The following is an 11,429-nucleotide window of genomic DNA, read 5'->3' as shown; positions in this document are numbered from 1 at the left end:
CTTTGGGAAAAATTGGAATTTTAACACCAAAAGTCATAGCACCCCTTTCGGGATCAAGACACACGTTTTGATGTATATATTACCGGGGTTTTCTCAAAGCTGCGGGACGAGTTACGCGCCGAAATTTGGCGGAAGAATAATAAACCCGAAACAGAATATTAATAGATGCCTCGGAGCTGAGCACCCGTGGCACTAACTACCTTTCCACATAATTAGTTAAATAAAGTCCAGCTGTGTGCAATCTTAATGATCAGTGACATCATCTCAGTATATACACCTGTTCTGAAAGGCCCCAGAGTCTGAAACACCACTACTGTAAGAAAGCAGCACCATGAAGACCAAGGAGCTCTCTAAACAGGCCAGGGACAAAGTTGTGGAGAAGTACGGATTAGAGTTGGGTTATAAAAAAAATCCCAAACATTTACCATTCCACGGAGCACCATTAAATCCATTATTTAAAAATGGAAAGAATATGCCACCACAACAAACCTGCCAAGAAAGGGTCGCCCATCAAAACTCAGGGACCAGGCAAGGAGAACATTAATCAAAGAGCCTACAAAGAAACTAAAACTCACCCTAAAGTATCTGTCCATAGGACCGCATTAAGCAACAGAGCTGGGCTTTATGGAAAAGTGGCCAGAAAAAAAACATTGCTTAAAGAAAATAATGAGAAAACACATTTGGAGTTCACCAAAAGGCATATGGGAGACTCCCCAAGCGTATGTAAAAAGGTACTCTGGTCAGATGAGACTAAAACTGAACTTTTTGGCCATCAGAGAAAACGCTATGTCTTGCGCAACTTCAACATCTCTCATCACCCCAAGAACACCATCCCCACAGTGAAGCATGGTGGGTTATACATCGGCAGGGACTGGGAGACTGGTCAGAATTGAAGGACTGTTGGATGGTGCTAAATACAGGGAAATTCTTGAGGAAAACCTGTTTCAGTTTTCTGGATATTTGAGACTGGGACAGAGGCTCACCTTCCAGCAGGACAATTATCCTAAGCATATGATTTAAAGATTGCTGTATACCAGCAGAACCCATCCAACTTGAAGGGGCTGGAGTAGTTTTGCCTTGAAGAATGGATAAAAATCCCAGTGGCTAGATGTGCTAAGATTCTAGAGAAATACCCCAGGAGACTTACTCATGTTATTTAAACAGAAGTATCGAGTTACATACAATACTTATAAAGAATCTGTCCCATTGGCTAATGAAACACACAATTTTTTCCATCATTCTACTCCCAATTCTTTTTGGAGTCATATGGTCATCTGTTCTAGAAGATGCAGATGTATGACAATATTGATAAAGAGTAGGACAGCTCTTCTGAAGCCAGCATGATCTTTAAGAGATAGGTATCATCTTTGCTTAGTCCATCAGGAATGTGTCCGAGATAGAGGGACGTGAATGTTATATTGATATTAAAACCCAGGGTTTTTGAGATAATTGTTGCTACATCTTCAAAAAAGACTGGATAGAAGGACAAGACCAGAAGACATGAGTGTGGTCAACAACAAGGATAGCTATGTACCTATCGGACTGTTTGGGAGTGATAAAAAAGCTAAGTTTTTCCAACAGAAGTCTCTCCAGGTTTGGGAGTTGATGGGGAATGACTGTATTTCCCAAGCACGTAGCTACAAGTCCAGTTATTTCAATGTCCAGCTCTTTTTCCCATCATTGTTTTAGTCTGTAGTATCCTTGTTCAGTGATGTGATGCCATAGTATAGCTTGCTTATGAGACCTTTATTGTTTCCTGAGTAGTAAGCATCAATAAATATTTGAATAACAGTTGGCAGTTCTCTTGGATTAGAACCTTTCACCTATTATATATCCACCAGCACCTAGGTCCAAATCCTCACCTCAGCATCTCAGCCAACTTTCATCCATCCACACACTCATTCTCATCCTTCCTGCTCCCCACTCTCTCAGAAATCAAAGAACTCATTCAGAAATCCAAGCCATCCACTTGTCAACTGGACCCCCTCCCCACACAACTTGTTAAAGCCTGCCTTCCCTCTCTGGTCCCCCTCATTTCTGCCATCATCCACTCCTCTCTCACCAATGGAACTGTCCCTACATCTCTCAAAACTGCTGCCATTATTCCAATTCTGAAAAAACCTGGCGCCGACCCCTCCAACTTCAACAACTTCCGTCCTATCTCCAATCTACCCTTCATCTCCAAAATCCTCGAAAAAACAGTTGCTTCCCAACTCCATTCTCACCTATCCCACAATAACCTGTATGAACAGTTCCAGTCCAGTTTCCGTCCACTCCACAGCACAGAAACAGCACTCATCAAAATCACCAACGACCTCCTGATGGCAGCTGATTCTGGACTCCTCACCATCCTCATCCTCCTCGACCTGAGCGCAGCCTTTGATACCATCTGTCACACCACTCTAAAATGTTCTGTATCTTGTGCCCACTGGTGGGCATGTTGTGTAAATCAAATGATATGAACCCCCCAAAATCCAATTGAATTCCTGGTTGTAAGGCAACAAAACAGGTAAAATGCCAAGGAGGGTGAATACTTTTGCAAGGCACTGTATCAAACTGGTGAGTTATGAATGATGAGTTGTGTTGTGTGTAGCGTGTGTAGTATGTGTGGTGTGTCTACCTCCAACAGGACAGAGAAAGCTCCATGAACATCCCCCTTCTTCTCCAGCAGATAGGCTGTGGCCTCACTGTGGTGGTACTTCTCTGTCGTCTGCAAAGAGACAAACATTTGTTTCACAACTGCAGGTAAACTGTTCAGGTAAACTGTGCAGGTATAACTCTGTACATCCATCCATTCGTCTGTGTCTGTTTGTGTCTGTCTGTCTGATTCTTGTGACTGTGATAGCTCACGAACACCTTGATGGAATTTCTTGGACTTGGACTCTGGCTGATTAGAGGCGGAGCCTGATGGTAGTAGGATAGTAGGTAGGTAAGTAGACAGACATCCGCTGCTGCATTATAAAATCATAGCAGCTTTGTGACAGTGACCCCTGCTCTTCCTGTGACATGAATTCTACAGTTATTTAACTCCTGTACACAAACACACACATTGCACGTGAACACAGCATAACAAAGTAAAGCACACAGTACTTGTATGGCCTCCTCTAGTCTGTAGTACTGGGAGGTCTGGAGGAAGCTCAGCAGCTGCTGGGGTGCAAAGCGGCACAGTAAGTCCAGCAGAAGCTTGTGGAGGTCACGTTCCAGAGGCAGGACGGTCCCTGAATGATGGCCTTCCCTGAGAGACAGAAAAGGGAGGTGAGGAATAGTAGATAGATATGACCAAGGAGGACTGGATGTAAATTCAGGCAAACTGCAGGTTTGAGGTAGCAGAGTTAATACTAGAATCATATGAAGAACATACCGAGGCTCCAGGAGACAGCTGAGGAAGTGGAAAAGCAGCTGGTCATCCTAAAAACACAGGGACAGTAGACTACATTGTTATCTGACCCTAAACAGAGAATATGAATTGTTTGAGTATCTCCACTCTATCAGAGATACGAAGCAGAGACGGATCCTGACCAAACACAGCCTCAGTGACCAACAAGCAGTAGAAACAGGAAGGTACAGATAAACACGGCTGCCCAGAGGTGGTCACAGCTCGACATGGGAGGAGACAGAGATGCACTTCCTCCTCCACTGTTCCACAAGTTCTCTCCAGTAAGAGACATCCACAACATAGAAATAACCAAGAAGATACCAAACCTCCAGATGTTAACCCCAGAAGACACCAAACCTCTAGATGTTAACCCCAGAAGACACCAAATTACTAGATGTTAACCCCAGAAGACACCAAACCTCCAGATGTTAACCCCAGAAGACACCAAACTACTAGATGTTAACCCCAGAAGACATTGAACTTCCAGATGTTAACCCCAGAAGATACCCAAGCCTCCAGAAGTTAACCCCAGAGGATAACAAAATTTTAATCATCTGTAAACTGCTTTGGCAACAACATGTTTTTGTTAAACTGGACATTGTCTGTCCAACAATGTTACAGAACGCAGTGCTAGACTGGTGCAGTGCTAAACTGGAGCAGTGATTAAGTGGCGCAGAGCTAAACTGTTGCAGTCATCTTTAAGGATGAACATCAGGGACAAATTAAACTTTCCTTTTTGTCATCCCACCTGCAGCTGCAGCACTGTGAGGGTTCACATGTGTGGTTAGCTGGACAAGTTCTCTTTTGAACTAGCCAGACTGTTTTTCCTCTGTGCTGTGGGTTTAAAAAATATTTATATTAAATACACAGCTGAAGCTTTTTCCCCTTATTCTGAATTGCGCTGCAGTACTGGTAGTCAGTAGAAAACAGCTGTTTAAAGAAAAGAGGTGAACAGGAGCTGTGAAATCCAACCCACTCAATTTCTGTAAATGCAGATACTGATTGGACAGCAGTGACTCAGGTTTTAATACCTTTACCTACACTCTTCCTCAGACACCATCAAGCAAGTCACATCTTATATATTTTCCACTGAACAGCTTTCTCTCCTGTGTTTTCCTGGGTAAAGAATCTGTGACAGTCACCAGTAAAAGTGAAAGTGAAAATGGCCTTCAGCATTGTTGATGCAGATGCTTGTCAGTGAGTGTTAGTAACTGTCAGGACTAATGCCACCAGCTAAAGATATTTAAGCGTAAATGGACTTGCACTTATACAGCGCTTTTCTAGTCTTCCTGACCACTCAAAGTGTTTTATAGTACTTGCCACATTCACCCATTCATTCACATTCATACATCACATTCATACACTGATGGAACAGCCATCAGGGGCAATGTGGGATTCAGTATCTTGCCCAAGGATACTTCGACATGCGGCCTGGAGAGCCATGGATCGAACCACCGACCTTCTAATAAGTGGACGACCCGCTTTACCTCCTGAGCCACAGCCACCCAAATAATTAATAACATCATTACCTTAAGCTCAGAGATGATTTGCTGCACCTCTTCAGTGAAGTGAAACACCACCATGTCAGCTGACCTGCTGGGGTCAAGGGTCACCAGCTCCTGTGCACATATGTTGGAGTATGTTAATGCAAAGGCAGTGACAGACATGTTGTTACTCGGACAACATCTTCCTTCAGCTGTGTCCTGTTATTTGTAAAAAACTTCTAGATTAAAATCAAGTCATGTCTCCCTTTCTGCAGGGAGTTCAGGTTTTCCTGATGTTAAAAGGCTGGTTCACAGAAATGATGAAAGAAAATATCCCCCGTAGTATCCAGAAGCTTCCTGGACATACTTGATTACACATCCCATCTAACCTGGAACTGCCTCGGGATCCCCCATGAGTAGCCTGGAGATGTGTGGAGAGAAAGACCTCTTTCCTCCCAGACTGTGGCCCAGTATGGATCAGCACCAGAACCTGATTGAGAAAAGGTTTGTATGTGTGTGTGTTCTGACCTGAACATGCTGTAGTACTTTGTCCTTGACTGTTTGTTGCTCCTCAGGACTGTAACCGGGCATGGACAGCAGGTTGTGGATGTAGCTGAAGATCTCCACCTACATACACACACACACACACACACACACACACACACACACACACACACACACACACACACACACACACACACACACACACACACGCCCACACCATCATCATACATGTAAACTGAACACATATCCACATGTTCACCAGACGCATGTTAGCTTAATGAAATGTGTGTTACCTTTCTCAGTGGGTCTCTCAGGTAGCAGTCAACGATCCTGTCATACAAATGTTGCTTCTCATACAAACATTCACAGATCTGGTAGCTGGAGGTGAAAAAGAAGGGGGGTATGTTATTAACGACAGTAACTTAGTGTAACTTATATCCACTGTTATCCCTGGTGTTCCACAGAAAAAATAAATATTTATATGAATTATGGATCAAATAACATTAAATGTGTATTGCTCACAGGGAATTATCTCTGCACCTCACTGCTGAGCCTTTAGCCTCTTTTAAGTTTTTTTTTTGGTTTTATGTCAAAGTAACTGTTTGGTTCAGTCTCAACATTTGTTTCCAAGCTAACCCTGTTTCCAGCTGTTTTCATCTCTGATAAACCTACTGAACTCTACCTGCTCAGAACCCAAAAAAATAAAGCAGCAGACAGACTCAGGAAGAGACCAGCTGTGGAATTTACAGAGTTCCCGTCTTTGGTTCCAGTCTTTGGTCTCAGTCTTTGGTTCCAGTCTTTTGTTCCAATCTTTGGTCAGTGTTCTGCCCTTGTTAAAAAGTCCCCTTCCTTTACTAGACAGACACATTGCTCCTTCAACACACCATAGAAAATGAATGATGGATTTATTGAGCACCACCGCTTTATATAGACAGTATGTGAACAGAGTAAAAAGATGATGCTTCTATAAGTGATTCTAAAAAAGGATGGATGTAGATGCTTTGACTACCCGAATCCACAATATGCTCTCCAAAAAGGTGTCAAGGAAAAACAAAAATGTGGTAAGCAATGGTAAGCAATGAGGGACATATTACAGAAAAAAGGAATAAGCACCATTTTTTCCTCAAGCCAGAACAGTCAGATACTCACAACTTGGCCTTCTCTGCCAAAGCCAACAGCCTGCCTTCATTAAACTGGACCGCACCCCCGACCTGTAGCAGCTCCAGCAGGACCTACAAGCCAGTTACAGTAAGACCAGTCACATGAGAGGATGAAGTCATCTAGCACAGCACAGACTGTGGGCACAGTGTGTGTGAAACTGGTGTGTTAACCAACCTGCTGCCTCTCAGTGTGTCGAGAGTCGTCGTCTGGGCAGCACAGGAACTCCAGAACCTGCAGAGACAGTGAAGATGGAGGTTACTGGTGCTGGAGGTTCTGCTCTAAAGTGATGTAACAGAACAATAACGGCAATAAGTCATGTGTCCAAACTTTTGACAGGTACTGTGTATGGTATAAATACAATTAATTGCCATATTAAACAATATCAATTTAATAAAATTGAATCAGGTGAGGCCTGAGGCCTATGTTGTATAGAGCTAAGCGGCACAAGAGAAGGATAGCTGGTAATCAAACATGACACCCAGGTGGCTTGTGACCTTGGTTGGGGTAAGAGATGAATAAGTGATTTTGATCTTGATATCATGATGAAGAGACTGATTGGCTGGATTACTAGGAATTCAGTCTTAGAGAGGTTTAGTAGAAGGTGGCGGTCCTTCATCCATGTGGATATGTCAGAGAGACAGGCACAGATGCACACAGAGACCATCATCATCCATTGTCCGGTGGGAACAGGCATAGTTGGGTGTTGTCTGCATAGCAGGGAAGCCATGTGAGCAGGGAAGCCATGTGAGCAGATAACTGGACCTAAGAAGTTGTGTATACTCTAAAGAGGAGGGGTCCCAGTACTGATCTTTGGGGCACTCCTGTGGGGAGGGGATGGGATAAGGACTTTGTCCTTTTCATGACACACTGGAGGAGGGTCATGACAAGGACAAAGGAGAGAGACTATCCTTGTAAAACAGTTTAAAATTTGCTTCTCAGTAAATCTGCCAACACACTAGGAAGATCAACAGCAGATCAGCTGATGATCATCTACAGATCAGCTGATGATCATCTGATGAACTCAGGAGATCTGATTGGTTACCTGATCAAAGAGCTTCCTGTTCACAAAAAGCGTGTTGTCTGGCTTGGCCAACTGTCGAGCCAAAAAGGTGAAGAGCCCGCCCACCTGGGACGGAGTAAAGTCTGGGTTGTCCACCATCACCTAAGTAACCAGAGAGAGATATTAATGATCAAGGCAAATAAAAAGACACAGACAATAACAGCTGTCATAGTAGTTGACGATATTAATAGCATAAAATGACGCTGGCCCCCTTCTGACATGCAGCCGTCCAGGTGAGCTAAATACTGTGAGTGTGTTGTTGGGTTTGAACACAGAGATACTGTATACTATACGAAAAATAATTTGTTATACTCCAACTATAGAGGGTGAACACGTCACTGTGTTTAGTACCAGTTTGACTGATTTACAGTGGAAAGCAGAAACAAACAAGAAATGTGATCACTTTGTTTGAAAAGGACTGGATTTCACCCCTCTTCATGCTCCATGTGATCTTTACTATCACCACATAAACAAATACAGCAGCATGATGAATTATTTTACCTGAAGTAAGATGTCCACTATCCTCTGCTGGTACTCAAGGGCCTGCTTGTCATTCTTAAAGTCTTCAAATGTCTAAAATGAAGTAAGAATCAAATCTTAAACAACAGAAAACTATGGAATCAGAGCTCACCTTTCAAAGGAGAAGAAAACAGAGGCTGAGAGCAGTTCAGTTCAATATGCATGAAACACATTGTCATTATAAAAATACTGACTCTGCCTAAACTAAACATCTGTATATTGTTGTAGGTGGCCATGACAGGAAGTGATGAGGAACAATGTTATATTGCCATGAGACACAAGCCTCCTGTGATGCAAGGATGGTCAAATGTAACAAGAAACCCCTGTATGCAAATGTGCAAAGTAAACTTGAAATAAACACTTGAATTTGAAGCTAGAAAAAAAGCAGAGCAGAAAGAAACATGGCCTCCATTCACCTTTCCTCAGCAGTGCCACTATCAGCTCAGCTGGGCTCTACTGAACAAAGATGGCGGTGTTAATTGTTGTAGTAAATTTCTGCTAAAATATACTATGCATTATAAATATACTGAATGTTGAACTTATATATCCAATGAACAAGTGAACCAGCCTTTGCTGAAGTAAGAATGTTATAAAATGGAACCTGGAGGGACTAAAGTTTTTAAAAATGGTCTGAAGGGCCCTGAGAACAATTGTGTTGGAGTAGCAGTTGTAGCAAGGCCCAAGTTGTGGATGGATAGGAGACTGAGGTTGAGGATAGATAAGAGACTTCTGGACACCTGGGACTACTACTTTACCCTGGCATCCCTGGTTTGGGGAATTGCCACTTGGGGCTGGACACCATTGTTCCCATTGTTCCCAATAGGTGGAGAGCCCACCTAAGAAGGAACTATGTATGATGATTTATGATGACTGTCAGAAAAAGACTCATGCAGCCTGCTGTGACCGGCCATTTATTTGCCTGACAAATTAAAAGCAAGTGAACTGGCCCTTCTACAGGAGATGTGGGTGGTGTTAACCAGATGAATGGTCTACTGTAATATACTATTCAAGATACAGTCATTCAGTCTTTCACCATGGTAAACACATATTTACCTGTATGACAACAGGTTCAAATTATGTTAAGATATCTCACCATTGCAAGGACATTGAGGAACTCCCGGGTGTCAAAGTGGAGGAGTGTACGAATGAATGGGAAAACCTCCTCCTCCTCTGATGACTCAGCTGAATGGAGACGAATCAGGAACTCAAATACCTGAAACACACACACACACACACACACACACACACACACACACGTTCGTCAACATGTTCATCTCATGTTGCCAATATAAAGTCAACAACTGAAACTCACTCAGCCTGAACTCTGTGTACAGATCTGATGTCCGTTTCTGAGCTGCTGAGCTGTTTCCTCCTGTAACACCGTTTACATACTGGCTTCTGGTTGTTTAGTATTGGTTCTCGTGACATCCCTAGTGGACTGGTTATTTTACAGTGACTACAATTTTCCATTTCTCCCCACTCCATTAAGGCCAAGAGAGAGAGAATAGAAAGACTAAATCCTGTCCCACTTCCACACTGACCCCTGACACAATCAAGTTTCTCAGCTTTAACTATTACAACTAATCCAAACTCTATAGATTCTGCAAAAAACTGAACCAGTAAAATGGAATGACTTTGGAACCTGCAAACCTTTGCAATTATATGAGTACAGGAAACACACAACCCATCCTTTGATGTTCGGCAGATATACAGCATCCACATACCTGGTTCTTGACTTGAACCACAAGGTCTTCGGGGATGTCTCCCAGTGGATACGCTCTTCCTGCAAGACAGCAGCTATGTACACAGCATACATACATACATAGACACACACACATACACACACACACATTAAGGATACGGTATTCTACAAGCAGTTGTGAGTGACATTATCGTTAAGAATCATCGGCCTGTCAAAGTGTAAAAACTCAATTGAAGGGTTGAAATGAGACATGTTTTTTTTTACTAAACACTGACATGTATTTCTTTTCACAGCCTGTGCATATTCTCATTTGTCCAGGTCATAGTATCCTAAAGGAGTTTTAAATCGAAAAAACAACTGGACTTGATTATTGTCTGGGAAGACGTTTCACCTCTCATCCAAGAGGCTTCATCAGTTCATGTACGCATCTGACCAGGCTGAGACTGGTCCAACTTTCTGGTGTGGAGACCCAGGTATTTAACCTCTTGTGGGCATTTCTTTTCACAGTTTTCATGTATCACTAAGTTGTTTCTTTCTCTCTCTACTGTCTCTCTCTCCATCCTGCCACCCCTAACATTTGCAGCCAACTCTGTATCTCAACTTTACACAACCCACCCAACAGACAGCAAGTGACATCTGACTCAGCTGAGTATTTTATTTTATAGTACCCATGGAACTCCTTACAATCACATGAATGTTGCCTGTTTGACAGTGAACATGTCGTAGCAGCTACATACGGAAACAAACCACAGCTGCACAGACAAATGGACAATGGAATAAACTGGATGAACTTACCTAATGTACACCAGAAGTTTGTTTCCCATCACCACTTCCTCATCTGTCCAAGAAGAAAAACATCAGTCAAAAACTTACATTTCCTTTTCATTCAGATACTTAGAACAAGTGGTGCTCTGGGGGGGTGTTTTTCAGCCTTACCTGTTAGGCTCCTCCCCTCCCTAAGAGGTGGTCCAATGACTGCAAAGAGTTTCTGAAATATAAATATTAAGTACATAGAGAGGTATGTAATCAATTATTGATGTACAGTTCCTAGTAAAAGCATTTATTAACAAAAAATGTTTATATAATTAAAAAAAACATGATTGAAAACAGATTGTGTATCTGTCTGCTGTCACCTGCTCCATCACCTGACCTTGTTTTCCATCACTTTTTTGTAAAGACTCGTATTATGTTCATAAGACATTAGCACTGTTGATCAGTCTACATTATAAGTCTATAAATTATAATGAATGTTGTTGATGTAGAAATATGACAGTGATGACACAACCTTCAGGTGGAGGACTTACCTCCATAGGTGTGATGTAATCATTCATGCCGCTGTTGAAAACGTAGATCATTGCATCATAGAGTTGGTTCTCCCAACACACTTGAACAACCTTCAAACACACACACACAAACAGGACCTATAGTTAAAATGATATATATAGGAACTGTAGAAACTAATGGATGTTTTCTAAGGTGTCTTTATTCATTTTGGCTGATTGTTGCAATGCCATTATTTACCTATCACACTGTCCTTACTGTCTCACGCACGCACGCACGCACGCACGCACGCACGCACGCACGCACACGCACACGCACACGCACACACACACACACACACAC

At 42.6% G+C, this 11,429-nt stretch overlaps 1 protein-coding gene across 2 annotated transcripts in view; it reads right to left on the bottom strand.

The window, feature by feature from the left end:
* Positions 1-11,429, bottom strand: part of vps8 (VPS8 subunit of CORVET complex) — an 81,609-nt gene that overhangs the window by 20,663 nt on the left and 49,517 nt on the right. For both annotated transcript variants that reach the window (XM_023430538.2, XM_087169684.1), the window contains exons 22-36: positions 11,111-11,200; positions 10,743-10,794; positions 10,602-10,644; positions 9,829-9,901; positions 9,198-9,317; positions 8,087-8,158; positions 7,568-7,687; positions 6,700-6,756; positions 6,514-6,596; positions 5,658-5,742; positions 5,389-5,487; positions 4,906-4,995; positions 3,362-3,408; positions 3,091-3,235; positions 2,621-2,710 (exon numbers count right to left, since the gene is read on the bottom strand). In XM_023430538.2, coding sequence (XP_023286306.1) covers positions 2,621-2,710; positions 3,091-3,235; positions 3,362-3,408; positions 4,906-4,995; positions 5,389-5,487; positions 5,658-5,742; positions 6,514-6,596; positions 6,700-6,756; positions 7,568-7,687; positions 8,087-8,158; positions 9,198-9,317; positions 9,829-9,901; positions 10,602-10,644; positions 10,743-10,794; positions 11,111-11,200 — 1,266 coding nt within the window. The remainder of the gene's footprint in view (positions 1-2,620; positions 2,711-3,090; positions 3,236-3,361; positions 3,409-4,905; positions 4,996-5,388; positions 5,488-5,657; positions 5,743-6,513; positions 6,597-6,699; positions 6,757-7,567; positions 7,688-8,086; positions 8,159-9,197; positions 9,318-9,828; positions 9,902-10,601; positions 10,645-10,742; positions 10,795-11,110; positions 11,201-11,429) is intronic.

Source organism: Seriola lalandi, unplaced genomic scaffold, assembly GCF_002814215.2.
Source record: "Seriola lalandi dorsalis isolate HSWRI2012SDOR001 ecotype SW California unplaced genomic scaffold, Sedor1 jcf7180002054907, whole genome shotgun sequence".
NCBI classification, from domain to species: domain Eukaryota; kingdom Metazoa; phylum Chordata; class Actinopteri; order Carangiformes; family Carangidae; genus Seriola; species Seriola lalandi.
The sequence above is the reverse complement of the archived record's forward strand: the minus strand, read 5'-3'. Positions and strand labels throughout refer to the sequence as shown.